Source organism: Xenopus laevis, chromosome 5S, assembly GCF_017654675.1.
Source record: "Xenopus laevis strain J_2021 chromosome 5S, Xenopus_laevis_v10.1, whole genome shotgun sequence".
Classification (NCBI taxonomy): domain Eukaryota; kingdom Metazoa; phylum Chordata; class Amphibia; order Anura; family Pipidae; genus Xenopus; species Xenopus laevis.
The window spans coordinates 9,568,895-9,596,859 of record NC_054380.1 but is presented as its reverse complement, the minus strand read 5'-3'; the positions used below and the strand labels follow the sequence as shown (position 1 = coordinate 9,596,859).

The 27,965-nt window shown below is 41.1% G+C and overlaps 1 protein-coding gene across 1 annotated transcript in view; it reads left to right on the top strand.

The window, feature by feature from the left end:
* Positions 1–27,651, top strand: part of MGC86483.S (uncharacterized protein MGC86483 S homeolog) — a 56,215-nt gene extending 28,564 nt beyond the window's left edge. Inside the window, exons 4-5 of the mRNA XM_018264904.2 lie at positions 14,385–14,438; positions 25,603–27,651. Of these exons, the coding sequence (XP_018120393.1) occupies positions 14,385–14,438; positions 25,603–25,731 (183 nt within the window). The 3' untranslated portion in view covers positions 25,732–27,651. The remainder of the gene's footprint in view (positions 1–14,384; positions 14,439–25,602) is intronic.
* Positions 27,652–27,965: the final 314 nt, after the last annotated feature.

Genomic DNA, 27,965 nt, shown 5'->3' with positions numbered 1-27,965 from the left:
ACGGAAGGAAAGAACAATGGAATTTCTTACACATTTACTGTAATGAATTATGGCGCAGTCCAGGGCTGAACTATAGAGCAAGCAGACGCTGTGGCTGTTGGGGAGCAATACACAGTGTCACTACAGTAGAACCCCCATTTTACATCCCCTGATTTTATGTTTTCCCTAATTTTACATGTTTGTTTTGTTTCCCTGATTTTACATTTTCTTGGATTTTACACCATTTTTTTCTGGTCCCCTGAAAAACGTAAAATGGTGTTTCTACTGTGTATGTTTATGTAAAATGTCTTATCCCCATATTTTAGGGGGGCTCTAAAATGTTATACATTTTATTATAAGGGTCATCCTTAAAGGACCAGTAACATAATTTTTTTTTTTTAAATTCGTTAACATTAAACTTTGAAATCGCTAAGCCTTTATTAAGAAATAACTTACCGAAACTCTGCTTCCGCTCCTCTTCAGAAAAGGCGACAGGGCGACAACCATCGTGCGGTACTTGATTTCTCCTCCCTGGCTATCTCCTATAAGGAAGGCAGGGAGGAGAAATCGAGTGATGGATCGCCTTTTTTCGAAGAGGAGCATTAAAGAATTAGCGATTTCAAAGTTTAATTTGTCTTTGTGGTTTTTTTTCCGTAGTATACTAACACATTTTTTTTTAAAAAAAAAAATTGATGTTTAAGGTTTGCCCCCAAGGGCCATGAAGAAAGGCAAGTTCAGGAATATATATATATATATATATATGTTTCACGTTCAGGGTTGCACCTGGGTTAAGGAAAAACAATGGGGTAATTGCAGAAAATGTTTATTGGGGTTAACAGATGGATTATTGCCCAAACCATAAATAAAAGTGCCACATACCTTCATAAAATGCCTCAATGTCCCACATATACTGCCCTTTATGGATTCACTTAAACATAGCCTGATGTGCGGGTGCAGATTACCTCCCTTGCCTTGGGGGTGTAAGCTCCTTGGTCCAGTACTTTATGCTTTCCTCAAAGCATTGAAAAGGGTTGATAACCTTCCAAACACTTCTTCATTTGAGTTGTTTTCAGATTGTTCTCCAGAAACAAAGACTTTTTTCAATTGCTTTCCATTTTTTTATTTTTTACCGTTTTTTTCCAAAATCGAAGTTTAAAGTTTAATGTCTCTGGTGTTTCAGTCTGACAGCTCAGGAATTCAGGTTCAGACTCTAAACTGTTACAGTTTTGCAACATTTAGTTCTCAGCAGTATTTGTGGAGTATTAGCAACTATTGTATTAATTGAAACCGCTGCCTTTAAAGGGGAACTCCGGCTTTCAAACCAAAATTTGATGAGGCCACATAACACAGAAACCCCTTATATATTCATCACAGTAACCTGTTTCTTCAAAAAGTATATAAATGGCATTTTCTATGCTGAAATCCAGCTGTTTAACAGTTTTTCTCTTTCTGCATCATTTGAAATCCTGGCAGGGAAGGAGGTAGTGATGTGTGGGTGGGGCTTTTCCCGACACGCAACCCGACCTCCCACCACCCGCACCCACCCAAACCCGACTTCCAGGTCTCTCTTATAGACCCGCCCCACTGATGACGTCACAAAACGGGGGGGGGGGGGCTAGAGGTGCGCATCTATAATAACTCAATCCGGAAGCCGGAAGCCGCCATTTGGAAAAGACCCAGAGGTCCGTCTGACCTGCGGGTATCGGGTCTGCCCACAGATCACTTCTAAACACTGATGATACAAATTGTAACAACTTCTCCACAGCTTACAGACAGCATGCAGGAACTACATAACCCACAATGCATTGCACTGGGATGTTCCTTTCCTTATTGAAATCACATGTGCAGGGAATTGTGGGGTTTGGAGGATGCAGTCTGAGGACAGATGGCTGTTGATACAAAGTAACAGTAGTCAGACAGCTCAGCAAAGTAGTCATACAGATCAGCAAAGTAGTCAGACAGCTTAGCAAAGTAGTCAGACAGATCAGCAAAGTAGTCAGACAGATCAGCAGGAGAGCAGGGGGCTAGGCTTAGGGAACTGCCAGAAACAATTAAAAATCATGAAAAGTCTGCATATTTTTTAATTAATGTACTGTATATTGCAAAGTTGCTTGAAATGATGTTTACTTTTCAGAAAGCTCAAGTTATGTTTTTGTGGGTATCCCCTTTAATGAAACCCAGGGTTTCTGCTCAGCAAGGGCAAAGATAAGAAATGTATCAACTAAATGTATCAATTTAGAACAGTTTAGAGGGTCGGTGACCCCCCTCCTACAGCAGTTTTAGAAATGTAATAAATTAGACTTTACACTTCAATATTAGAAAAACGTAGAATCTAGAAAGTAATCGGAAAACGTCTTTATTTCCGGTGAACTATCTGAAACCAAATGAACTGAAAAAAGTGTAGCCCAGTTACAAGGGAAAGACACAACGTTAGGCATGTGCTTTCATATCCACCAGGGTCACTCACTAGGGCAAAGGCTTTGTGTGTAGAGATGCCAGTGCCGTTGTCCTTGTATTACACTGGGCCAATTGCTTTATTCCATTAATTCAAGACCATTTCTTTGGCAGGAAAATGTACTTTCCTTCCTTTGTCCTATGAAAGTCCGCGGTGCCACATACTGGTTAGACGGTGCATTACAAGTGAACGTTGCACTACATTTAAAAAGGGAAATTCACCATGAAACAAACACTTAGCATGATGCACACAGTTTGCTTTTATTTAGGGATGCACCGAATCCAGGATTCGGTTTGGGATGCGGCCAGGATTCGGCCTTTTTCAGCAGGATTCGGATTCGGCCGAATCCTTCTGCCCGTCTTTGCATATGCAAATTAGGGGTGGGAGGGAAATTGCGTGACTTTTTGTCAGAAAACAAGGAAGTAAAAAATCCCCTTCTCACCTGGATTCGGTTCGGTATTCGGCCAAATCTTTCACGAAGGATTCGGGAGTTCGGGCGAATCCAAAAAAGTGGATTCGGTGCATCCCTACTTTTATTTCTCAATTTTTTTTATGATTTCATTTTTAAAACATTTCTTCCATGCCCCATGTTGGAATTGAGTCTGTTGTAGGGAATTCCCCTTGAGAAAGGCTAAAAGCCGAAACGTCGGGGCGATTCTCCTCTCAGGGCAGGTGTATCCGCTTTCTTTATCATATTGCTGTTTGACCATATTTTGAGTGGTATGTACGTTTGAATTTTTGCGATATTTTCTGGCATGTTTTGGCCCTGTCTTATGCATGTATTCCTTTTTAAATATATAAATATATGACTATTCAAATACCACTTGGTCTATCTACTTATTTGGAGTGCAGGCCCTTTTTGCTAACATAATTCTGTGTTTGGCCTTGTATGGGGGCTTTCTTTGGGCTTTATTTGCACCCATAAGTTAATAATATTGTATGTATGTTATATTAGCGTGCCCTCCATTTGAGAATATTTCCTATGTAGTTTATAAACAGCAGCCCCTGCTTGTATCAGACACTGCTCATCTGTATCTAAGAGACGTTCTAATCATAAAGCACATGCAGCCTTTATACAGTTCTATTCACAGTGTCGCCCACCTTAGCTCCCCCCGTTTAAGTGTTGGAAATTTACGGCTGTTGAGGGACAGTGTCAGATTATTACATAGTTAGTTAGTTACATAGTTACATAGTTAAATTGGGTTGAAAAAAGACAAAGTCCATCAAGTTCAACCCCTCCAAATGAAAACCCAGCATCCATACACACACCCCTCCCTACTTTTAATTAAAATTTTATATACCCATACCTATATTAACTATAGAGTTTAGTATCACAATAGCCTTTAATATTATGTCTGTCCAAAAAATCATCCAAGTCCCTCTTATAGTCATTAACTGAATCAGCATCACAACATCACCCGGCAGTGCATTCCCCAACCTCACTGTCCTGACTGTGAAGAACCCTCTACGTTGCTTCAAATGAAAGTTCTTTTCTTCTAGTCTAAAGGGGAGGCCTCTGGTACGTGATCCACTTTATGGGTAAAAAGGTCCCCTGCTATTTGTCTATAATGTCCTCTAATGTACTTGTAAAGTCTAATCATGTCCCCTCGCAAGCGCCTTTTTTCCAGAGAAAACAACCCCAACCTTGTCAGTCTCCCCTCATAATTTAACTCTTCCCCCCCTCTAACCAGTTTAGTTGCACTTAGTCTCTGCACTCTCTCCAGCTCATTTATATCCCTCTTAAGGACTGGAGTCCAAAACTGCCCCCATACTCCAGATGAGGCCTCACCAGGGACCTATAAAGAGACATAATTATGTTTTCATCCCTTGAGTTAATGCCCTTTTTTATACAAGACAGAACTTTATTTGCTTTAGTAGCCACAGAATGACACTGCCCAGAATTATTATCATGGCACCCACCCTGCTGAGGCATTTAACCTGTCGCTGCCAACTGCACTTGGCAAAGGAGAACTGCTTGGCGGTTGCCGGTCATCTGATGAGAGAATCAAACGTGAATTAGAATCAAAGGCTTTTAAGATCAACAGTGCGGCGAGAAAGAAAGGGGACCCCAAGATTTCTTAAATCTGATTTCTTAATCGCAACCATAATCATGATGGGGTCCCACAGTACTAAATTTGGAGGGCCCTCCCTCCAGGTTGTTCCTCTTTAAACTAAAGGGATTGTTCACCTTTAACTTAACTTTTAGGGGGTTATTTACTAAACTCCGAATACAAAACTCACGAATTTTTTCGGAATTTATTAAACCCCGAGGATGGAAATGTCAGAATCTGAAAATCCAGCCTCTCAGACAATGGGAGAAGTCCCAATGATTTTTTGATGTGTGCTGGGTTTCGTGAAACACCCCGAAGTTTTTCAAGTTTTTGGGTGAAAATCGGATGAAAAAATCCGCAAAGCAAATTTTCGGCAAAATTTAATAAATAAGCTTAAAAGACTCGAGCGCATGTGATCGGAGTTTGTAGCAGAAAATATTGAGATAAATTCGGACCTTGATAAATAGGGAATCCACTTTTTTGGATTCCGAACCGAATCCGAACCCTAATTTGCATATGCAAATCAGTGAGGGGGAGGGAAAAATAGAGCACGGCTAAAAAAATTTTTTACTTCCTTGTTTTATGACGAAAAATCACATGATTTTAAGGATTCAGATTCGGTACGGCCAGGCACAAGGATTCGGCCGAATCTAAAGGATTCTAAATGTCCCCATCTTAACATTCAAGAGTATTGGAGGGTATGATAACTGTATTCCAATAACCAGCCAATCAGCTGTTACCTTTTTATTGCTTTAGTGCAGTTAGAATAATGAAATCAGCCATCTGATTGGCTGGTATGGCTTAATGGATCAGGATAAACATTTGGTCCTGCAAATATTAGATATAAATATATTCCAGCTCATTAATACAGCCTCATAGCCAGCCATCATGGCTTTGACAATCAACTCCCAGCACCTTCTAATGGGCAAAGTCTCTTTTATCCTGGGCCCTCGATCCTGTGCTGTGGCAACTTGGTCCCCTACAAGTGACGAGGCTCCTTAGAACTGATTGCTCCGCAGGCAGGAGAGTATGTAGCCTTTGGACCAATAAGAATTGGGGACAATATATGGGCCATGTTGACATATACATAAAGGTGCAGTGAGTATATGGGGAGTTATTATTATACCTAACTCACTCATTAGAAGGAAATGACTTGCTGACAGTCAGGCCGGGTCAGTATGAACGTTCCTGGAATACAGGAGAGAGCGAGACATCAGGCTCTGGCAGCTGTCGGAAGGAGATCACTATTCCGGGAGGTCTCTGCTGGATTGCAAGTCTAATTTGTGAATCAGGCAATTTAATCTTCTGTACAACAACTCTAATTCAGCACCAGTCATAGGTCGTGTTCAGACTGACAGTTACTCCTGATGGTGTTTTCAACCCAGTCCAGAAATGCTTTGTGGCAGTTTAGCGAGGAAGCGCCCTAGTCTATGGGCAGCCAATGGGATATCTTTTTTTTTTTTGTGCAAATTTTTATATTTAATTTTTAATATTAATATATAAATTGCTGTTTTGTGATAAAGTTGTACCATGTTACTATATAAGCTTGTTTTTATATTCTGCTGAACTGAGGGGGCAACAGGGGGAGTATGAGCAGCAAGTTGGTTCTGGTCAGTTAGTTGCCTGAGGCTTATTTATCTAACCACCCCTCACTGTCTGCTCTTAACTTTCTGCAGAGAGAATTAAATCTTCAGCAGCCCTGTAAGTGCCCGTAGTCTGTACAGAGAGATCCCATAAAACTATGGCAGCATAGGTATTCCCCTGTACTAAGCACAATTCAGCAGGAACAGTCCCCTAAGTTTGCTCATAGTCTGTACAGAGAGATCCCATAAAACTATGACAGCATAGGTATTCCCCTGTACTAAGCACAATTCAGCAGGAACAGTCCCCTAAGTTTGCTCATAGTCTGTACAGAGAGATCCCATAAAACTATGACAGCATAGGAATTCCCCTCTACTAAGCACAATTCAGCAGGAACAGTCCCCTAAGTTTGCTCATAGTCTGTACAGAGAGATCCCATAAAACTATGACAGCATAGGTATTCCCCTGTACTAAGCACAATTCAGCAGGAACAGTCCCCTAAGTTTGCTCATAGTCTGTACAGAGAGATCCCATAAAACTAGGGTTGCCACCTGGCCGGTATTTTACCGGCCTAGCCCGTAAAACACCTGCCAAGGCCGGGGTCGGTATTACAAATTTACCGGCAATGTAGCTGCCGGTAAATTTGTAATACCCTTATAGAGACCCCCTTGGCCCGCTCCAAATTCCCCTGTAAAACTTAGCTTTTGTCTTGTCTTCACAGCTCCGTGCCGCAGCCTGCCCCTTTTTACATCATAGCCACGCCCCTTTTTGGCACCACACAGCTCTGCACCGTGGTCCCGCCTCTTTTTACATCATAGATCCGCCCCTTTTTGCCATCACACCCACCCCTTTTTGTTCCCTCACCCCACCAGCCGGTAACAAAATGAGAAAAAGGTGGCAACCCTACATAAAGCTATGGCAGCATAGGTATTCCTCTGTACTAAGCACAATTCAGCAGGAACAGTCCCCTACGTTTGCTCATAGTCTGTACAGAGAGATCCCATAAAACTATGGCAGCATAGGTATTACTCTGTACTAAGCACAATTCAGCAGGAACAGCCCCTAAGTTTGCTCATAGTCTGTACAGAGAGATCCCATAAAACTATGGCAGCATAGGTATTACTCTGTACTAAGCACAATTCAGCAGGAACAGCCCCTAAGTTTGCTCATAGTCTGTACAGAGAGATCCCATAAAACTATGGCAGCATAGGTATTCCCCTGTACTAAGCAAAATTCAGCAGGAACAGCCCCTAAGTTTGCTCATAGTCTGTACAGAGAGATCCCATAAAACTATGGCAGCATAGGTATTCCCTGTACTAATCACAATTCAGCAGGAACAGTCCCCTTAGTTTGCTCATAGTCTGTACACAGAGATCCCATAAAACTATGGCAGCATAGGTATTCCCTGTACTAAGCACAATTCAGCAGGAACAGCCCCCATAAACTTGCTCATAGACTGTACAGAAAAATACTGTATCATAAAATGATGGTATCTAACACTATCTCTATCTATAATAAAAGCATAGGCAATAAGACCATGTTTTGTCAAATGTTTATGGTGTATTTGTGCAACATTACGCCCGTAGGGCAGAAGCCAAGTTATTGCAAATGATTCCAGAATGACAGTTTTGATCACAAGTAAATAGTGAGCAGATCTCTGTCTGTTTCCCAGTGGCACCTCCCTTTATCCCTGGAGCATAAGGCTTAGCCCAGAATCCCACCAGGTGCCACTAGAGATTTAGGGAGCCAATAGCTGAACTCCTGTGTAAATCAGTAGGGCTTCAGCCAAATGACTTTCCTTGGTAACTGAATCCTACCTCATTAGTAAATGCAAATTAACTGACAGTTTGCCCTTTCACTTGCTCTCTTCATGGAAAATATTGAGGAGGAAAAAGGGAAGACACTGATTTATACGACAAAAGTCTATTTTCTGCTCAAAAACCCCAGACTGAAGCTCTGTAAAAAACAGGGAGCCACAGGGTCACATATGGGATCCGTTATTTAGAAACCTGTTATACAGAAAGCTCCGAATTACGGAGCCTTTTGGGTTTATTTAAGGTTGATATAATGTTCTAGTAGAGATCCAAATTATGGAAAGATCCGTTATCTGGAAAACCCCAGGTGTCCCAACTCACTGTATTCTTAGGGCATCGCTGTGTTGAACCCAGGCTTTCTCTTTATTCTTGAGTTTAAAGGGGAACTACTGCGAATATGAAAATTTAATAGAAGCTTCCTCATACTGAAATAAGAAACTTTCTAAATACAATCAATTAAATATTCTGGATTGTGTCTGAAATAATCAAGTTTATCTTCACTATTCCTCTCTCAGCATCTGTTTCTCTTCATTCTCTCTTCATGCAGCAGTTGGGTGTCAGATATAAATTGACAGTTAGATTCAATATATCTTATAGGGGGGCTCCTTTTGCTAGAAGATGTATTAGAGCTCACTCTATTAAAATCACCAGACATCATGTCTCTCTACATGCAGGATTTGTGCAAAAGGCAGTTATTTGGTTAGATTTTGTTTGTACTGGAATCAGTTGAGTGAGCTCTAATACTTCTGCTAGGAAAGGAAGCCCCCCTATAAGATATATTGGATCTAACTGTCAATGAATATCTGACACCCAACTCCTGAATGAAGACAGAATGAAGAGAAACAGATGCTGAGAGAGGAATAGTGAATATAAACTTGATTATTTCAGAAACAATGCAGAATCTTTAATTGATTGTATTTAGAAAGTTTCTGACTTCGGTATGAGGAAGCTTATTTTAAAATTTCATTTTCACAATTGTTCCCCTTTAAATACCATCCGCTTTATCTTAACGGAACAGTTCAGTGTAAAAATAAAAACTGGGTAAATAGATGGGCTGTGCAAAATAAAAAATGTATCTAATATAGTTAGTTTGCCAAAAATGTAATGTATAATGGCTGGAGTGACTGACTGTGTAACATAATAGCCAGAACACTACTTCCTGCTTTTCAGCTCTCTAACTCTGAGTTAGTCAGCGTTTCTAAGGGGGGCCACATGGGCCATAACTGTTCAGTGAGTTTGCAATTGATCCTCAGCATTCAGCTCAGATTCAAAAGCAACAGTTATGACCCATGTGGCTCCCCCTCAAGTCAGTGATTGGTTACTGCCTGGTAACCAATCAGTGTAAACCAAGAGAGCTGAAAAGCAGGAAGTAGTGTTCTGGCTATTATGTTACACATCCAGTCACTACAGCCTTTATACATTACATTTTTGACTAACTAACTATATTAGAAACATTTTTTATTTTGCACAGCCTATCTATTTACCCAGTTTTATTTTTATACTGAACAATTCCTTTAACACACTGCCACTATCTTGTTTTCACTGTAGCCATGCTGCCCTACTAAATCTACCACCAGCCTTTTTGCCTTGCTCTACAGTCTATATACGGATCCTTCGATCTTTGTCCTGGCCTATGGTCTCCGTCTTGACATACAGTCTCATTCTTTGCCTTTAGTTTTCATTTGCCCTACTGCCACCATCTTATTGAATTGAAGACATCTTCACGCAATGTATTAGTATGATTTAGAGGGAGACAATTTGCAAATAGTCATCATGTTTTATTTGTACTTTTCTGAGTTCTTTCGGTTTTTGTTCAGCAGCTCTCCAGTTTGGAATTTCAGTCGATATCTGGTTGCTAGGGTCCAAATTACCCTAGCAACCAGGCAGTGATTTGAATGAGAGACTGGAATATATTTAGGAGAGGCCTGGATAGAAAGATAAATTAAAGGAAAACTATACCCCCAAAATGAAAACTTAAGCAACAGATAGTTTATATCAAATTGAATGACATATTAAAGAATCTTACCAAACTGGAATATATATTTAAGTAAATATTGCCCTTTTACATCTCTTGCCTTGAACCACCATTTCGTGACTCTATCTGTGCTGCCTCAGAGATCACCTGACCAGAAATACTACAACACTAACTGTAACAGGAAGAAGTGAGGAAGCAAAAGGCAGAACTCTGTCTGTTAATTGGCTCATGTGACCTTACATGTGGTTTGTATGTGTGCACAGTGAATCTTACGATCTCAGGGGGCGGCCCTTATTTTTTAAAATGGCAATTTTCTATTTATGATTACCCAATGGCACATACTACTAAAAAAGTATATTATTATGATAATGGTTCATTTACATGAAGCAGGGTTTTACACATGAGCTGTTTTACTCAGTATCTTTTAATAGAGACCTACATTGTTTGGGGGGTATAGTTTTCCTTTAAAGGGGTTGTTTACATTTGAGATAACTTTTAATATGATGCAGAGAGTGATATCCTGAGACAATTTGCAATTGGTTTTATTTTTTTATTATTGACGGTGTTTGAGTTATTTAGCTTTTTATTCAGTAGCTCTTCCATTTGCATCTTAAGCAATCTGGTAACTAGGGTCCAAATTACCCTAGCAACCATGCATTGATTTGAATACGAGACTGGAATATGAATAGGAGAGGCCTGAATAGTAATAATCACTAATAAAAAGAAAAAATAACAATTGTAGCCTTACAGAGCATTTGATATTTAGAAGTCAGAGAAGCCCATTTGAAAGAGGCAAAGAGTCAGAAGAAAAAGGCAAATAACTATAAAACTATAAAAAAAATAATGAAGACCAATTGAAAAAGTGCTTAGAATCGGCTGTTCTATAAAATAATAAAAGTTACCTTCAAGGTAAACCACCCCTTTAATAAAATAAATAGAAAAGTAGCCACACAGATGAATAGTTTTTTTTAGCTGTCGGGTCAGTGACCCCCATTTGAAAACCGGAAAGAGCCAGAAGGAGAAGGCAAATAATTAAAAAATTATAAAAAATTAAGACCAAAGAAAAGCTTTTAAGAAGTGGACATTCTCTAAGCAACTATAAGTTACTATATATACTATAAGTTACAGTTCTATGCCGCCCTTATGACTTTCCTCTGCTCCATGTTGTCTATAAACAAGACATTGCCCCAGTCTCTTATTGACGTGACGCAAACACATCCCTCGCTCTCTGTTAATAACCCGACTGCTCAAAATTTATTTCTGAGTCAAGTTTTAATTTATCATTGGAAATCATTGGTTTCCAGCTACAGTATGGAATTAATGCTGCAAAGCCATGGGCTATGGATAGTGACCCTTCTGTTACTGATCCATATTAGCAGCCTCTGCAGCTGGGGCTCAATTTACTGTACGTGAACTTGTCATAGGAAGAACTCCTATTTATCCACATTCACAGCAAAGGAATGTTTTGACTACAAAATGAGCTATATGGCAGCTCCTACACATAGTTACATAGTTAGATCAGGTTTAAAAAAGACCAAAGTCCATCAAGTTCAACCCCTTCAAATGAAACCCATACCCATATGTATAAATACAAATATACAGAGGATGAATGTTCTGGGCACACAATAAGCTATACCCTCATACTGTACTGTCTAAGGGAATCAATATGGCACCTCCTCCCATATGTATAAATACAAATATACAGAGAAGGAATGCTCTGGGCACACAATAAGCTGTACCTTCATACTGTCTAAGGGAATCAATATGGCACCTCCTCCTCCCATATGTATAAATACAAATATACAGAGAAGGAATGAGATTTATCAAGGGTCGAAGTGAATTCGAGGGAATTTCCCAGCTGCTTCTTGTCATGTGACTTGTGCCTGCACTTTAGGAGAGAAATGCTTTCTGGCAGGCTGCTGTTTTTCCTTCTCAATGTAATTGAATGTGTCTCAGTGGGACCTGGATTTTACTATTGAGTGTTGTTCTTAGATCTACCAGGCAGCTGTTATCTTGTGTTAGGGAGCTGTTATCTGGTTACCTTCCCAATGTTCTTTTGTTTGGCTGCTGGGGGGGAAAGGAAGGGAGGGGGGGTGATATCACTCCAACTTGCAGTAAAGCAGTAAAGAGTGACTGAAGTTTATCAGAGCACAAGTCACATGACTTGGGGCAGCTGGGAAATTGACAATATGTCTAGCCCCATGTCAGATTTCAAAATTGAATATAAAAAAATCTGTTTGCTCTTTTGAGAAATGGATTTCAGTGCAGAATTCTGCTGGAGCAGCACTATTAACTGATTCATTTTGAAAAACATTTTTTTCCCATGACAGTATCCCTTTAAGTGGAGAAAGGTGGATCCGACTGTGAAAACACATAGATCTCCCAGCAGCCACTGCTGAGCCACAGGGATTCTGACCATTGCTCTGTATGAATAAACAAGAGGAAGGGTTTATTCCGGTGAAATACAAAACCATTCTGGAACGTGTTTTTTTGTGTCGTGTTCTGCACTTTGTCAGGCGGATTATTTCAGGCAAAGTCTTCCTGCTGTTACACTGATGGAATGGGCAGGAATATGTTTTATATATATATATATGTGTGTGTACGAGGCATTAGTCTGGGCAGCCTGGAATGTTCAGTCCAACTCTAAACACAATATAAACAGGAAATATCTGACTATGAAGTCTGGGCCTGTCAGACTGACCAGCTGCCTTGCACTGTATAAAGGCTACTCACTCGCCCTGATTGTGTTTCACACTATTGTATGGAGCACACTCACGTTTTTGTGAGGGGAGGTATCACACCTAGTTCTACTTTGCACCCTCGTCTCTGAGTTGTGTTTGGTGATGCTAAATCATAGCCAATCAGGAGCCAATTAGAGCAGTACTATGTTGGTAGAGCTAGAGTGAGTAGCCAGTCACAACAGTAGTAGGCTGATTTAAAACTAGTAGCCAGTCAGAGCAGTATTACTTTGAAAGATCTAGAACTAGCAGCCACGTAGATCTAGAACTAGGAGCCAGTCAGAACAGTAGTGGGCTGATCAATCTCAAACTAGGAGCAAGTTAGAGCAGTAGCAGATTTATACAGTGAATAAAGTACCCCCTCTTGTAAAATATAAGGATATTATAAGTTACAGAGGAGTTTCATGACCTTATAAAAACACGAGGCCGAAGGTCATGGAACTCCAAGGTAACTTCTAATATCCTCATATTTTACAACTGGGGGGGTTCTTTATTTATAATAATACACAAGTTTCAGTGAGTCATGTGACAGAAATGACATCACTACTCACCGTTTATAACTGATGACATCAGAACTCACCGTTTATAAGTATATAATCTACAAGATATTCATGGCTTTTGTGTATTATAAAGGTAGAGCAAACAATCGTCAGAGCATTAATATGTTGATAGATCGACTAGTAGCCAGTCAGATCAGTAGTAGGGTGATAGATCTAAAACAATGAGCCAGTTAAAGCACAATTAGGTTGATAGATCTAGGACTAGGAGCCAGTCAAAAGAGTAGTAAGTTAATGCATCTAGAACTAGCTGTCACTTTGATCTAGAACTAGTAACCAGTCAGAGCAATAGTAGCTTTATAGATCTAGAACTAGGAGCTAGTCAAAATAATAGTAAGTAAATGATCTATAACTAGCTGTCACAGAGATCTAGAACTAATAACCAGCCGGAGCAACAGTAGGTTGATAGATCTAGAGCTAGTAGCCAGTCAGAGCAGTAGTAGATTCATAAATGCAGTGCAAGAAGCCAGTCAGAGCATAAGCATGTTAGTAAAGCTAAAGTGAGTAGCCTGTCAGAGCAGTTTTATGCTGATAAAACAACGAAGCCAATCAGAGAAATAGTATGACGATAAAGCGAGAACGAGTAGTGAATCAGAGCATTAGTATGTTAGTAGGGTAGCAAGTAGCCAGTGAGAGCAGTGTGAACTGTGATAGAACTAAAGTGAGTAGCCAGTGAGAGCTTGAGTATATTGATATAGATAGAGTGAGTAGCCAATAAGAGCAGTAGTAAGAAAATAGAGTTAGAGCAAGTAGCCAGTTAGAGAATTGGAATGTTTGACTTAGTGCCAATGTTCACAGTTCAAATGTTACCAGAACTTCAAACCCCAGGCACCTGCAGAATCATGTTCTCTATGATCTGCTCACTTGTAGGGATGGGCAAATTTTTTCGCCTTGTTTCGGCGCAGAAATGATGCCCATAGACTTTAATGGGCGTCTGCGGCATTTCGCCTGCGGTGAATTTTTGCCAAAACAAAACGGGTCAAATTCGCCCATCCCTACTCACTTGGTAAAGTTGTTGAGTGAGAAGATCTGCAATTAAACTCAAGCCCTAGTACTATAAGGCAGCAGCGCCAAGCACCGTAACTCAGGGTGGCACCGGCTTAATCTACGGTTAGACCATGTTCCATGTAGGAGATACTGGAACTTATTATTAACATGGTTTGCTCCGTTGTGAGTCATTGTAACTTGACGTTCTTACTATTAACCCTGAACTGAAATATTTTGTACTTTGCAGAAAATGCTGTTGAAGAGGAACTGCTACTCCAAGAGCAGAGTTATAAAGATACGGGTAAGTTGCTGCTATCATTCTCCATTGTCTGTTCCTTTTGTGTGGGCAAATGTACAGAGGGCCACAATTTAATTTTAACACAAGGAAGGATTCTAAATGGTTGAGAATGGGGGTAGCTGTGGTTTCCTGAGCACATTCTATACTTTATAAGGGAATCAGTAGGGCAGCTCCCAGCCATATACTAAAATATAATATTACCAGCTTCCCCTCTGCATAGTGCTATTGTCCCCAGCATTGCAGAACCGCAACCCGCATATTTACCCACTTTGATCCACTACCCGTCCCGGACCCGCAACTACCTTATCCGAAACCCGCTGACCACCATTAAACAGGAAGTGGTGTTGCTGCGAACCGGAAGTGACGTCATCAAAAGTGGGCAATATTACACAAGATAAGAAATTTAGATGAGACCCGCGACCCACATCTATACCCGCACCTAAAAATCCTCCCCTCATTCTGCAGGGTACCCGCTTTTTTTTTTCCGGTAACCCACGGGCATACCTCCCAACTGTCCTGTTTTTAGATGGACAGTCCTTCTTTTGACAGCTTAACCCACAGTCCCTCGTTTGTATTGAAAAGTCCCGATTTTCTCTGTACTGAACAGCCAGAAAAAGAAATTATGTTTCTAACTTAATTGGCTTTTGGCAGAGAGCCCAGAACAGCCACAGCTGCAGATAAGATACTTTTGTAACAATTTCTAGATAAGCAAATAAGTAATTGTAACAAATATAAGATAACCGGTCCCTTGGGAAAAGTTAGACTCACAACTTAAAGGGCAATTCACCTTCATTAGCAAAACTGTAATAACTGGAAAATAAAACACAGAAATATGTTCAAACTTTCATAACCTGCCAGATTTTATAAAATGAACATGGTCATTAGGGGGTCACAAAAATGGGTGTGGTCAAAAAATTAGACACACTGCGCGCGGCAACTTTTTTGTCCCTCTTTTTATTCCCAAAATGTTGGGAGGTATGTGCAAGTACCCGACCCGCTGCAGGACTCTAGTTTCCAGGAATCCAAAACCGGCTTCTTTCAGCCCAAATGCAGAGAATGAGATGAAACGACCTGGTCTGTTTGACCACATTACTCTGTTTATGGCCTATAATCAGAAACAGCCGACTTTCCATTTTTAACCTGATTACTTGGCTGCTAATAAATTCCCCTTTAGCCTATGGGAGCCTTTCTCTTTATTGTAATGCTGGTAAATCTGCGTCTCATCGTTACATAATTGCCGGTGTAATTCAAGCTGAGTCTGAGGGTGGCAGATGGCCGGGAACTCAAGCAAATAATGTGACCTTGATGATAACACCATTTTATGGGCTTCTCGCGAGGAATTCATGTTAACTCCTTCTCTGCCGGCAAGAAGTCCAGGCAAATGGACCTGTACAATATGGCAGAAGCCAACTCTCCTACACAGACTCCAATTCCCCCTATACCTTGCATGCTTAGGCTCATGTCTTTTAAAGGGGAAGCAAAGTCTAAAATAGAATAAGCCTAGAAATGCTGTATTTTGTATACTAAATATAAACATGAACTTACTGCACCACAAGCCTAATCAAACAAATGATTTATGCTTTCAAAGTTGGCCACAGGGGGTCACCATCTTGTAACTTTGTTATACATCTTTACAAGACCAAGACTGTGCACATGCTCAGTGTGGTCTGAGCTGCTAAGGGATCGTCATATATTATCAAAACAGCACAAGTCAAATAATATCTGCCAGAAGCCGATACAGCAAGACTGATTAATAATCAGAATATACAGACTGCACTGGGTCCTGTGTTGTCATGTAATCTAATGTGGATTTTATACTTTTTCAAACTTTCTCCAAATAGAATCCCAGTTTATCTGTTTAAATCTGACTCCATGATCTTTGTCCCTGCAGCTGGAGTTGGAAACAGTAAAGGGGATGTAAAGGCAAAAATAAAATCCAATACAAATCTTTACACAATCGCCAACTGCTCTACAGGGAAACAAACAAAACTCCCCCTGCTGTTCATAAATATGATTGGTTCCCTGACCATTCCTATTCAGTAAATGAAGGGAGAATTTCACTACATACAGTCAGATTTCTTATAAAAACACATTTTTTAATTAAAGTATATTGGAGATAGGTTTCTTTTTCATTAAAGAAAGTAAAAATTGTATTTTATTTTTTTTGCCTTTACATGCCCTTTAATCAGCTGGCTTCTGCTACACAGGGGTAATGGACACTAACCCCGCAAAATTACTCCCGGACCCCCCGGCACAGACAAACATCACAGGCCAAGCAGCTGTTGAAACAAGAGATTGTGCACCCAGCAACTAGTATCTATGTGATCATTAATGTCTGTGTGCAGCACCCTACTGTGTGGATACAAACGGGTGCCCTGCCTTATGCAAATACCTGGAGGAGCATTATCTACGAGAAGGGATTAGCGCGACGGCAGTAAAGCGATTTACTAGCTGACCTATAGGCACTAAGCAGCTTTTGTAATTAAGATAATTCATATTTGCTCAGCTGGGGGTTTTTTTTCTAATTCATCTCCCCTTGGCACGACCTGTGATGCTCTGGGGTCACTGAGGTGCTGGGGGCACAGGGCTCTGCTCTCTACTGCTATTTAGGGGGATAATGTAATGGGAAAAACACATCAGTTAATAGTGCTGCTCCAGCGCTGAAATACATTTCTCAAAAGAGCAAACAGATTTTTTTTATATTTAATTTTGAAATCTGATAAGGGGGTAGACATATTGTCAGTTTCCCAGGTGCCCAGTTCAATGTGGTGGGTAGCTTCTCACCTAAAGTATTTTGTAGATTCATTCAGACTTTCAGGCTTTACTAGTGATTTATAAGCTGACGGAGCTGCCAACTGCTGAGCAATCTTGTTTGCATTTAGAAATCATTTCCCAAGTGTGTTTACCTGACATTGCTTGGGGTGCTCACCTACCTCCTGAATTGACTTACCTATTGCCCTTTTATTTGCTTCATATATTTCTTTCTATGCATTTTCATTACTTTTGGCTGCTTCTCTGTGGGGAGTGGGTCTGGCCCAGCAGGGCCCATGAGGGCTAGAGCCCATTGGGGTTTTTCCCAGTGTCCTGCCCAGTCCAACTCTGCCCTTTCTCTTCCTGTATAGAGGCCAGAGGTTCTTGATTTGTTGGGGGCTATCTGTGGACTCTTTAGATGAGTGATACGCAGGGGATTGGGGTCTTTGGATCTCTACGACTGTATTGCCATATTTCTGTCTAGGAAATGCCTCCATCTGAATTCTAAGTCCTTTAATTAATTACAACCTTTCTGTAACGTATCTTCACTTACATGTGCTATTACCCTTACAATAAAGAATGGTATGTTCTTCCCCCCACCAATAAATCCCTGAAACCAGTATCCTGTCTGCCCTTACAGTAAGGAAACCATTCCTTTGTGATGCTGAACTATTGTGAGACCCCACCAACCATTTGCCATATTGTCCATACTTTCCTCATCTTGCCCTCCCATCATTATCTTATACTACTGGGCCCATTTATGCCCTGCTGAGACCATCTTGCACAACTGGGACCATCTTGCCTTTCTTGCGATCTTGTTTCCATCTTGCCCAACTATTATCTGCTGCCTGGCCCTCTTCTTTCTGGAACTACTTCCCATCATGGCACCAATATATGTATGGCCCACTCTGGACCCCTAAAGGTTGCTCTTCTTTGGGAGATTGGTAATGAAAGAATACATCTCTAAATGACTTCCATGTCAAGACGCATTGCATGTTCACGGCACACGTGAGCCAACTAATTGCATCTGTGTTGCATGGTCCTCATTGCGTATGGCCATAAAGCTAACAATCTGATTTCTTTCCAACCTACATGGATATTGACCCATCTAAGACCATTTGAGGGTATCGACCCATCTGAGACCAATTGAGTAAACTCTTTTTATTGCCTGATGGAAACAAACTCATCTGATAATGTCAATCAATGCTGCCCAAGTGGAGGTCTCCAGCTGGATGTGGCTCTGCAGGAGATCTATATGGTCCAGACTTCTTTGTACAATGCCATTATTTTATAAGGCCCCTAGTCATATGCTGCATTGCAAAAACGGCTCAGAGATATGACTTCAGTATCACTGTGAGACTCATATTTACAACTGGAAATAACAAGTTGATTTTGGCCTGTTGTTCCCTAATCATCTGCTTCCCTTACCTACAGTCCCCAGCCAGGAAACGACAGCCTCGTTCTGCTCCGTGTCATTGTAAACAAGCGGCTCCCTTGGGTTCTGGTCGACGCAATCCATCCGGAGGGAGAACTGGTTCATACATCTCCAGCTGAGGAGAATTTCCTTTATTTTCTTACTTGCGATGGTGACATTATCTCAGTTTCACTGCCGAGTGGTTAGTGCTGGGGAGCTCATTCCCCTAATTACTAGACTCTCGGCATAAACAATACCTCGTGTTGCTCTCCGTGTGGTTCCTTCCACTCAATGAATTTTAATTGGAGGACAAAAATCTGAGCTACTTTGTCCCTGAGGGGTTACATAGTAATATAGTAAGTTAGACACATGTCCATCATGTTAACTTTTGAACTCTATTTTAACCTAACCTAACTGCTAGTTGATCCAGAGGAAGGCAAAAAAAACCCAATCTGAAGCCTCCGAGGGGGAAAAAATCCTTCCTGACTCCAAAATGGCAATTGAACTAGTCCCTGGATCAACTTGTACTATGAGCTATCTCCCATATCCCTGTATTCCCTCACTTGCTAAACACCATCCAACCCCTTCTTATACCTATCTAATGTATCAGCCTGTACCACTGATTCAGGGAGACAATTCCACATCTTCACAGCTCTCACTGTAACAAACCCCTTCCGAATATTTAGGCGGAACCTCTTTTCTTCTAATTGGCTGGAAAGACCTACTGGTAAATAAAGCATTAGAGAGATTATTATATGATCCCCTTATATATTTATACATAGTCATCATATCACCCCTTAAGCGCCTCTTCTCCAGCGTGAACATCCCCAATTTGGCCAGTCTTTCCTCATAGCTAAGATTTCCCTTTACCAGCTTAGTTGCCCTTCTCTGTACCCTCTCTAATACAATAATGTTCAGTTTTAGCGCTGGAGACCAAAACTCTATGACATATTCTAGATGGGGCCTTCCCAGTGCTCTATAAAGTAAGATAGTCAAGAGCTGTTTTATCATCTTGCATATTTCATGTTTTAGTTTAGTAAAAAAAGTTTCCATGGTCAAGTGGCACATGCAAGTTTTACATCACCGTGCTCATGGTTTGCGTGTAAAGGACACTGCTATTGGACTCCAGAGTAAGAGCAATGTATGAATCATGTTTCAGTATCTGTCAGTAGATGGAGTAGTCTAGGCAGATGCCAGGAGAACACTACTACACATAGGAGGAATAATTTACTAGGGATGTTTCCATGGTTTTTGACCCCTGGTTCCAGTAAAACTTTAAAGCTACAGGGTGCAATGACATTCCTGACAATTCCAGGCTTCCTATTTTTTGGAACAGTTTGGGGAGGCCCTTTAATGTTTCAGCAAAATAATGCCCCCATGTACAGAGCCAGGTCCATACAGAATGGATTTGTTGAGATGGAAAGAACCTAACTGCACAGAGCCCTGACCTCAACCCAACTGAACCCATCCACTGGGATGAATTGGATCCCTGACTGTGAAACCCAACATCATTCTCCAACCTCACTAATGTTCTTGTGGTTGACTGGCAGCAACTCCCAACAACAATGTTCCAACATCTAGTGGGAACCCTCCCAGAAGAACTGTTTTAGCAGCAAAGGGGCATTCCAACTGAACAAATGTGGGATGAACAGGACCCCCAACTGTGAGCCAGGCCTGATCCCCAAATTCAGTGCCCAACCTCAACAATTCTCTTGTGTCTGAATGGAAACAGCTCCCAGGAACAATGTTCCACCATATAATGGAAACTTTCCCAGAAGACAGGGGCTGTTATAGCAGCAAAGGGAGGGGCAGCTTCATATTAATTGGACATATTAAATTGGAAAGGATATTATATACCCTTAATATAACCCTTAGAACCTATCCTTGTGGTCTGGCAGCTTTACATTATCTTTCCCCTCTTGTACCTAAAAAGACCAGGAATGTTGTATTTCTGCCCTTGGATGAGAGTATTTTATGAGGCGGAGTGAGAGGAGTGCTGGATGGGGGAACACTGCCGGGCCCTGCTGTTTCATTCTACAACCCAGAGATCCTTCCAACCTCAAATTACAGGTTTGTCCTTTTACTTCAAACAGTGACATTCCGGCAACCAGGAAACTCCCGGGGAATTGTTCTGTGCCTGTGTTGTACCCCTGCCAAGCCAGCTTATGGCAAGGACTTCAAAAACTGAACAGAGGCTTTAATTGCAGCCCATTGATTAAGCGCCACATTGTGAGACGTCTGTATTGGGATATTCTGTGTATTGCATGGTGTGGGGAGCAGAGCTTTGTGCTGAGAGCCCAGACACTAACCTGCCCTTGTCAGACGAGGACTCACTTTTGAGGCTTTGAAGATGAAATGAAACAAACAATGGATTATCTGCGTTGGCTTTGATTGTACCCCTCGACTGCTGGCAGGTGCAACTGGGCCCCAGGCAAGAACAGTTCCCAAAAGCTATTTCTTATTTCCACCATAACACATTGGCATTGTGCTCCCCGAATGCCAGGTTCTATGGTGAACCCTAGTAGCTCCAGTTCGACCCTGTCCATATTTATTATGAGGTCTGCACTGGCAGCCAAAGGCCTGGGGTTATGATTGGCTGTCAGTGGCTCAGTTTAACATCCTAACCCTGCCTGCTTTCTGGTAAATCCCACCCCTTTGGTGGTATGCCTTTAGGGAGTATCACTGCAGAAACCGAGACCATTAGGAGATACTGTAGATTATTAATCTAAAAGGCCTTATATTAAGAAACTATCCATACTTCTACTGTTGGACTGTGGTGCTACTAGGCTGTTGCCTTGTTTCATGTATTCGACCCATGAGCCAATCTGGACCTGCAGAACCATATTTGGCCACTATAGACCTGTAACCCTAAAACAACAAGTGTGTTACTGTAATGCAGAATAACATGCCTCCAGGAGTTGGTGGTTCACCTAGATCAGTGATCCCCAACCAGTCGCTCACAAACAACATGTTGCTCACAAACACCTTGGCTGTTGCTCCCAGTGGCCTCAAAGCAGGTGCTTATTTTTGAATTCCAGACTAGGAGGCAAGTTTTGCCTAAAAACCAGGTGTACTGCCAGAGTCTCCTGTAGGCTGCCAGTTCACATAGGGGCCACCAAATAGCCAATTACAGCTCTTATTTGGCACCCCAGGAAGTTTTTGCATGCCTGTGTTGCTCCCCAACTCTTTTTATTTCTGAATGTGGCTTCAGGGTTAAAAAAAGGTTGGGGACCCCTGACCTAGATATAGATTTTTTTTAAATTCTTTTAAGAATTTTTAGAGGCCACCAATCCTCCAGACTCCTCAAACCATGTGCCCACTTGACTTGAATATCAGGCCTTTTCCACCAGAAATCGAGCTGCAATGCGAGTATTACCACTCGATGCAGGACTCTTGTTACATATCTCTTAAAGGAGAAGGAAAGCCACGGAGGCATTTTATTGCCAATAGATTAGCTGCAATAGTGCAAGCTAGAATGCTATATTTATTCTGTAGAATATTTTACCATACCTGAGTAAAAAGCTCTAGAAACTCTCTGTTTGTTTAGAATAGGAGCTGCAGTATTAACATGGTGTGACATCACTTCCTGCCTGAGTCTCTCCCTGCTCTGGGCTCAGATTACAGTATAGAAGGGAGGAGGGGAAGAGGAGCAAACTGAGCATGCTCAAGCCCAGGGCAATGAGGTTTAAGCTGAAGGCAGGAAGTCTGATACAGAAGCCCATGTGTACACAATAGAAGGAAAGAAATGCAGTGTTTCTTTTGACAGGGGACTCAGAGCAACATTACTTTGGGGGTTTACTGGTATATTTAGATGGACCTTTCTGATTAGGCTTACTTAGTTTTAACCTTTCCTTCTCCTTTAAGGAAAATGAATTACTACAGAATGTCTAGCATTTGTGGGGCATAGAAATATTTTCCTTTACTGATGACTAAATCTTAATTCCTACATTCTCACAAGAAGTGCTAGACCAGTTTGTATCATGACCTTTGTGCATGTGGATCAAATCTCCTCCATGGCTTCTCTCTTCTAGTTACAACCATCTTTGGGGTTCAGTTATCCATGAACCTCTTTTTGTTAGGGAGATGCCCAGGCTGTACTCCATCAGAATGTGGAGAACTACAACTCCCAGAACGTTTCAAGAGCTGGATTGATAGCATTCACTGGATTATAAGAAATTTAAGGTCAACTGGATATCACACAGACTTCGGTTTTTGCTAGAACAGATACCAATTATAGACTTTAGAAGCTGTTTTAAGGTCAAGGTCACACGTTTTACATCACGTTTTTAAAAACTTACAATGAAGCCCTATTGAAAAAAACGGAATACGCATTATAGCAATTCCCATAGGGCGTTCGCGAGTCAACATCCGCCACAAGACGACAGTATTTGCGTTTTTAAGCAGAAACGCCAATGCGCCAAGGAAACGCCATATTATTGAACTCTATGGGATCTGCAGGTTTGGAAATACGCTGCATATTTTCAACATGGCGGGCAAACTCTCACAAGATGGATTTCGCATGTACGTATTTCCGGCGGTGTATGCTGGTGACGTAATTACGTTGCGTATTGACAAGCAGTACGACTACATTCTGCATGTAAATTGTTTTCCACTTGCCTTTTTTTTTTTTTTTTGCAAAACTTAACTAAAACTCTGTGGAATTGTGGGGAAAGAGAAAAACAAAAATGCATTTTGAGAAAAGAAAATTACATGCCATGCATGTGTGGTTTCATTGGCGTATTTAAACTCGACTGTGCGTTTTTAAAAACGCAACGTAAAAGCGCCACATGTGACCTTGCCCTACGGCAGGGGTGTGCTTGGGAGCGGTCCTGTACATGTATTGCTTTCTTTTTTTTTATTTCCGGCACTATAAATATGGTTTACATACGGTATAGTCACTCTATGTGCCCTGTTCTTAATTCACTGCAAATAACTGGAACCACAACCTAAATGGCTTTGTGCAGGATTTCTGTAAATAATGAGAAAAAGAAGAGAAAATTCACACCTCCTCCCACCGCATTGAATATCATCGGTCAGATCTTGTTGCCAACATGCCGGGGTCAGTAAGGTTAAACACAACATTAGAGAGAGCCTTCCATTTGCCACAATGATTGGCACTGAGCTCCCACCTAACCCAGGGAGTCGTGCCAAAAAAACAGGTCTTGCAAAAAAGTTCCTTGTAATTAATGTAGGGGATCTGGAAATACTAAATGTGCCAAGACTCACGAGCTGCACTTTATGTCAAAAACACCCTGTAATTCCACACAGTTCATTGGATCACCCAATAAGAGGGATAATATGAAATCCTAAAAATTGCCCACTCTACACCTTTTTTTATATCTAGAATAATGCTGTTGAATATAATATGGCAGGTGTTAAGAGAGATCTGTTTCATTAGTTCAGATTTCATAACATTTCCTCTGCCTTGACTGAGCTTTCTTATTTCTCTCGAAGATCAATCCTTAGCAGACATGTGTCCTGCTAGGCTAAGTTTCAAATATGGCTTGTAGAACTAGAATCCCTGCCATAAAGCAGCACAGAATTGCTGCTTTTACCCTCAGACATATGGGGGACAATTAACAAGTGATGCAGTGATGACAGGATTGTACCTCTTACATAAAAACTCATGAATATTCTGCAGTTAGTCTACTTCTGGTTGTCTTCTTCAAGCTCTACATGGTCTTGATTGGGGTCAGTAATACCTTGTGTGCACTGCCTGGCCCTAACCATATTTTGGGCAGAAAGTGGGACTTGGGCCCAATCATTTTTAGTTCAGCTTACACAGGACTCTATTTTCCAGGCGTCTCTTTCCCATATAGGCCTACATTTTAGGTCAGGTCAAGGAAGCAATTACACAGCGACATACACAAACTTAATAATCTGGTTCCAGTGTTTCTTAAACAAGTTGTATTTGTGATTATGTTTCTCCTAAATGCTAAACTGTTATGCAGAACTGTTCTGCTCCAAGCTCAACTAGATCCCACTTTGGGGTTACGAGCACAATATACAAGCCTCCGAGGGGAACCAAGCAGCTCTCCTGTAACCGGAGTTTACACACATAGTTCCCTATAGGTCCCTTCACTGGCCCAACACAACAGGTTTGGTAACCTCTGGACTTGGTGAGAATCAGACCAACCCTGACTACCTTTTGCTACCAAGTCCTCATTCACATGGTTCCTCTTCCTCAACGTCTACTGAGGTCCTCTCTCATCTCAGGGCTCTCTTTACTGGTACTAATACTTGAGGGGAAGATCTATATGGCAGCTCTTGCTTTTTATACTTCTATGGGGAACCTGTACACCCACATAACAAGACTAAACATGGATGGAGCCTTATCTCCTCCCATCCATGTTTACACAGCCCTTTATAATTAAACTGTATGTGCAGCTGACAACAGTTAGGGAAGGGTAAACCCCTACTACGTACTGTAGTGTATAAAATGAATAAAAAGGTATTTTTGTTTATTGTTAAGTATAAGTCGTCCCGAGTATAAGACGAGGTACCCAATTTTACCTCCAAAAACTGGGAAAGCTTATTGACTCGAGTATAAGCCTAGGGTGAGAAATGCAGCAGCTTCTGGTAAGTTTCAATCAAAAAATTGAGGGTTTCTGTTCCCAATGGAGGTGCCAGCGTCTCGTTTTTGGATGCCGGCGACCATTCTTGGAAGCCGGTGAATATTCTTGGAGACTGTTCTTGGACGCCGGCGACACTTCTTGGACGCCGGCGACTATTCTTAGGCACCGGCGACCGTTTTTGCGCTTGACCCGAGTATAAGCCGAGGTAGAGTTTTTCAGTATATTTTGGGGGCTGAAAAACTCGGCTTATACTCAAGTATATACGGTAAATCCCTTGGTTCTAGGTATTCGAGGGATCCTGGTCAAAACTTACCATTGTACTATTGTGTAATAAATCATTAAGAAGAATAACTATAAACATTTGCTGTTCAAAAAAACTTAAAAAATTTGCCTTTTAACACAACTCTTTTCTACCTTTCCTCTCTAGAGTATCAGCGGTGGCCGCCAGCCTCCACATTATGTCTATGATCCAGCTATGTTTGCGTTTCGCTCCCTCAGTACCGTGAAGCCTATCAGCCCACTAGTCCCCATTGAAGAACCATCATGTGCCTACTAACAATGAATTATCTTTCAAACTCAGGACCCTAACAGACTGACCTGTCCGCCTTCAGCACAAATAGAAAAAAAAAACAACAAAAAAAATCTGCCGCTAAGAAGCAATAAGAACTTTTCTGCAGACTCTTTTTTTTTTCCTGTGTTTATATTCTAATACCAGCATTTGGTATTTTGTTAAGAGAAAAAGGAAAAAATAGTTCTTGTATCAAGGAAGTGAATGCTTTTTATTGATGCCAAGAAAGCGGAAGAAAAAGGAGCAGGGTGATTCAGTAAGAAGAACAGAAGTCACCTTAGGTAGAGCATGGAAAAGGTTCTCCATTATATTGTAGTGGGAGGACATATTTTAGACCTAGTTCTACATAGTTGGAGTATATATATTTTTGGACAACCAACCAAGATCAATAACATAAAGAAAATATATATTTCATGGCTCTCTTTGTTTTAAAGATGAGGGTCAATTTTGGAAGTAAGTGTTGAAAATTAAAGAGAGACGTATGTTTGAAAGCTTGGTTCTAGAGCAGGCCACTGTCAATGGAGATGATTGATGTGCTCCAAATACCCGGTGGTGATTAGGTGACAATGTATTCTAAGTGTTATGAGTAGCCTAGCTAGCTGCTGTACAAAGTTACCACGTACTCCTTAATTTGAGTATACTCTTGGTTAAACTTGTAATTCTATAGAATAACCTTGTGCTTAGTAAAAGCTTATATGATGCTCAGATACATCATTTGGAAGGGATGTTGGGTTTCCTTTGTGGGGCTCCAGATCTCCAAATCCTCCATGTGCCTTTTTAAAAACCTTTTCCTTTTTTACTAAGAGAAATTTTCTAGACCATTCTGGAACCTGAGCCCTCTTTATAAGAGTCTGTTGAAAAGGGAGAGATCTATCATAATGTAATGATCCTGCCCTTCTGGTCCAATAACTGAAAGAAATAACCAAATTACTGTGATCACAGGTCCCAGAAAAATATATGGTAAGACTGGATATGACAATTTAGCAACTTACAGCCATAGCTCTATTTTATCCATTGTGGATTCTTAGTGGCCTTCTTCATAAGCATCCTCATGAAGTCTTGATGGTCCCCTAACCCTGGAACCATGGGACTTCCTTCTAACTAGAAAGCCAAGTGACAGATGTTGCAAGTAAGGCAGAGATACAGGCTAAGACACTTGAGGAGATTCTATTGCTGAGTTTGGGAGTATGGGGTTGTCTAAACCTCATGCCTTAACTCTCAATAGAAGCACACCCCATAAAGGTTATTTCCTGTCTTACCTCCTATTCTGCCATGATTTCTAAATTCTAAAATCCTGTGTGTTCATCAAACATGGCCTTAGATACTTATTTAAGGGAGCAGAATAAGGTGCTGGTCACTTTATATTCCCAACTTGTTCAAACACCAAACGCACATGAGATTAGTTGGTCTCGGTGAGAAAAGAACCCCTAACTTAGGCCAGTCAGTGACAAGTATCCATGATCAGGGTTGGACTGAGGGGCCCGCTGCCTCAAGGGCCCCCACCCCCTCGTGCCCCCAGCCACAGCTGCAACCCCCCACCACGTTTACCCTCATTTGCCATGACCTGGGCGCAAGAGGGAGGTCATGGGCAGCAAGGGCATGACGCTGGTCTGACCCTGTTCATGATACTTAGTATCAGAGTTGATTTTTGAACAACAGACCAATGGACTGATCTCCAATCAGTTCATGTTTATCAATGTAAAAGAGAAATAATTTTGGCTGATGCCTTCCCTGTACTATCGTTTTGTAAACCAAAGAGTTTATTTAACCCAAAGTATGACCATGACCTTGAAAGCACAAAAATGAATACTACTGGGACCATAATGTGGCATTTATCAAAGAATGTTAACTTTGATATAATAATTCAATGGCAAAAAATTGAGGATTAAAAAGATTGTTGGTTCTTTGTTCCTTTTGTCTTGCCCTGTTGTCTTGCCCTACTACTTGCCCTATTTGCAGGCTACAAGTCGAAAGTTCCTCCATTGTTTTAGTACTTAAGATGAGTCTCATTGTCAAGACTCTTGTAGTACTGAAGGCCTGTCCCACTGTTGAGACTTCTGTAGTACTCAAGACCAGCCTCACTGCCAAGTACTATTGCACTTGGTCTTGTCCCAGACTTCAAGGACAACTCCTAAATTAAAGACACATTGACGAGAATCCTTTGTTCACTTGTGAAGACAGATACTTGCCTTTTTACCCTTTGAAACAAAGGCACAATGACT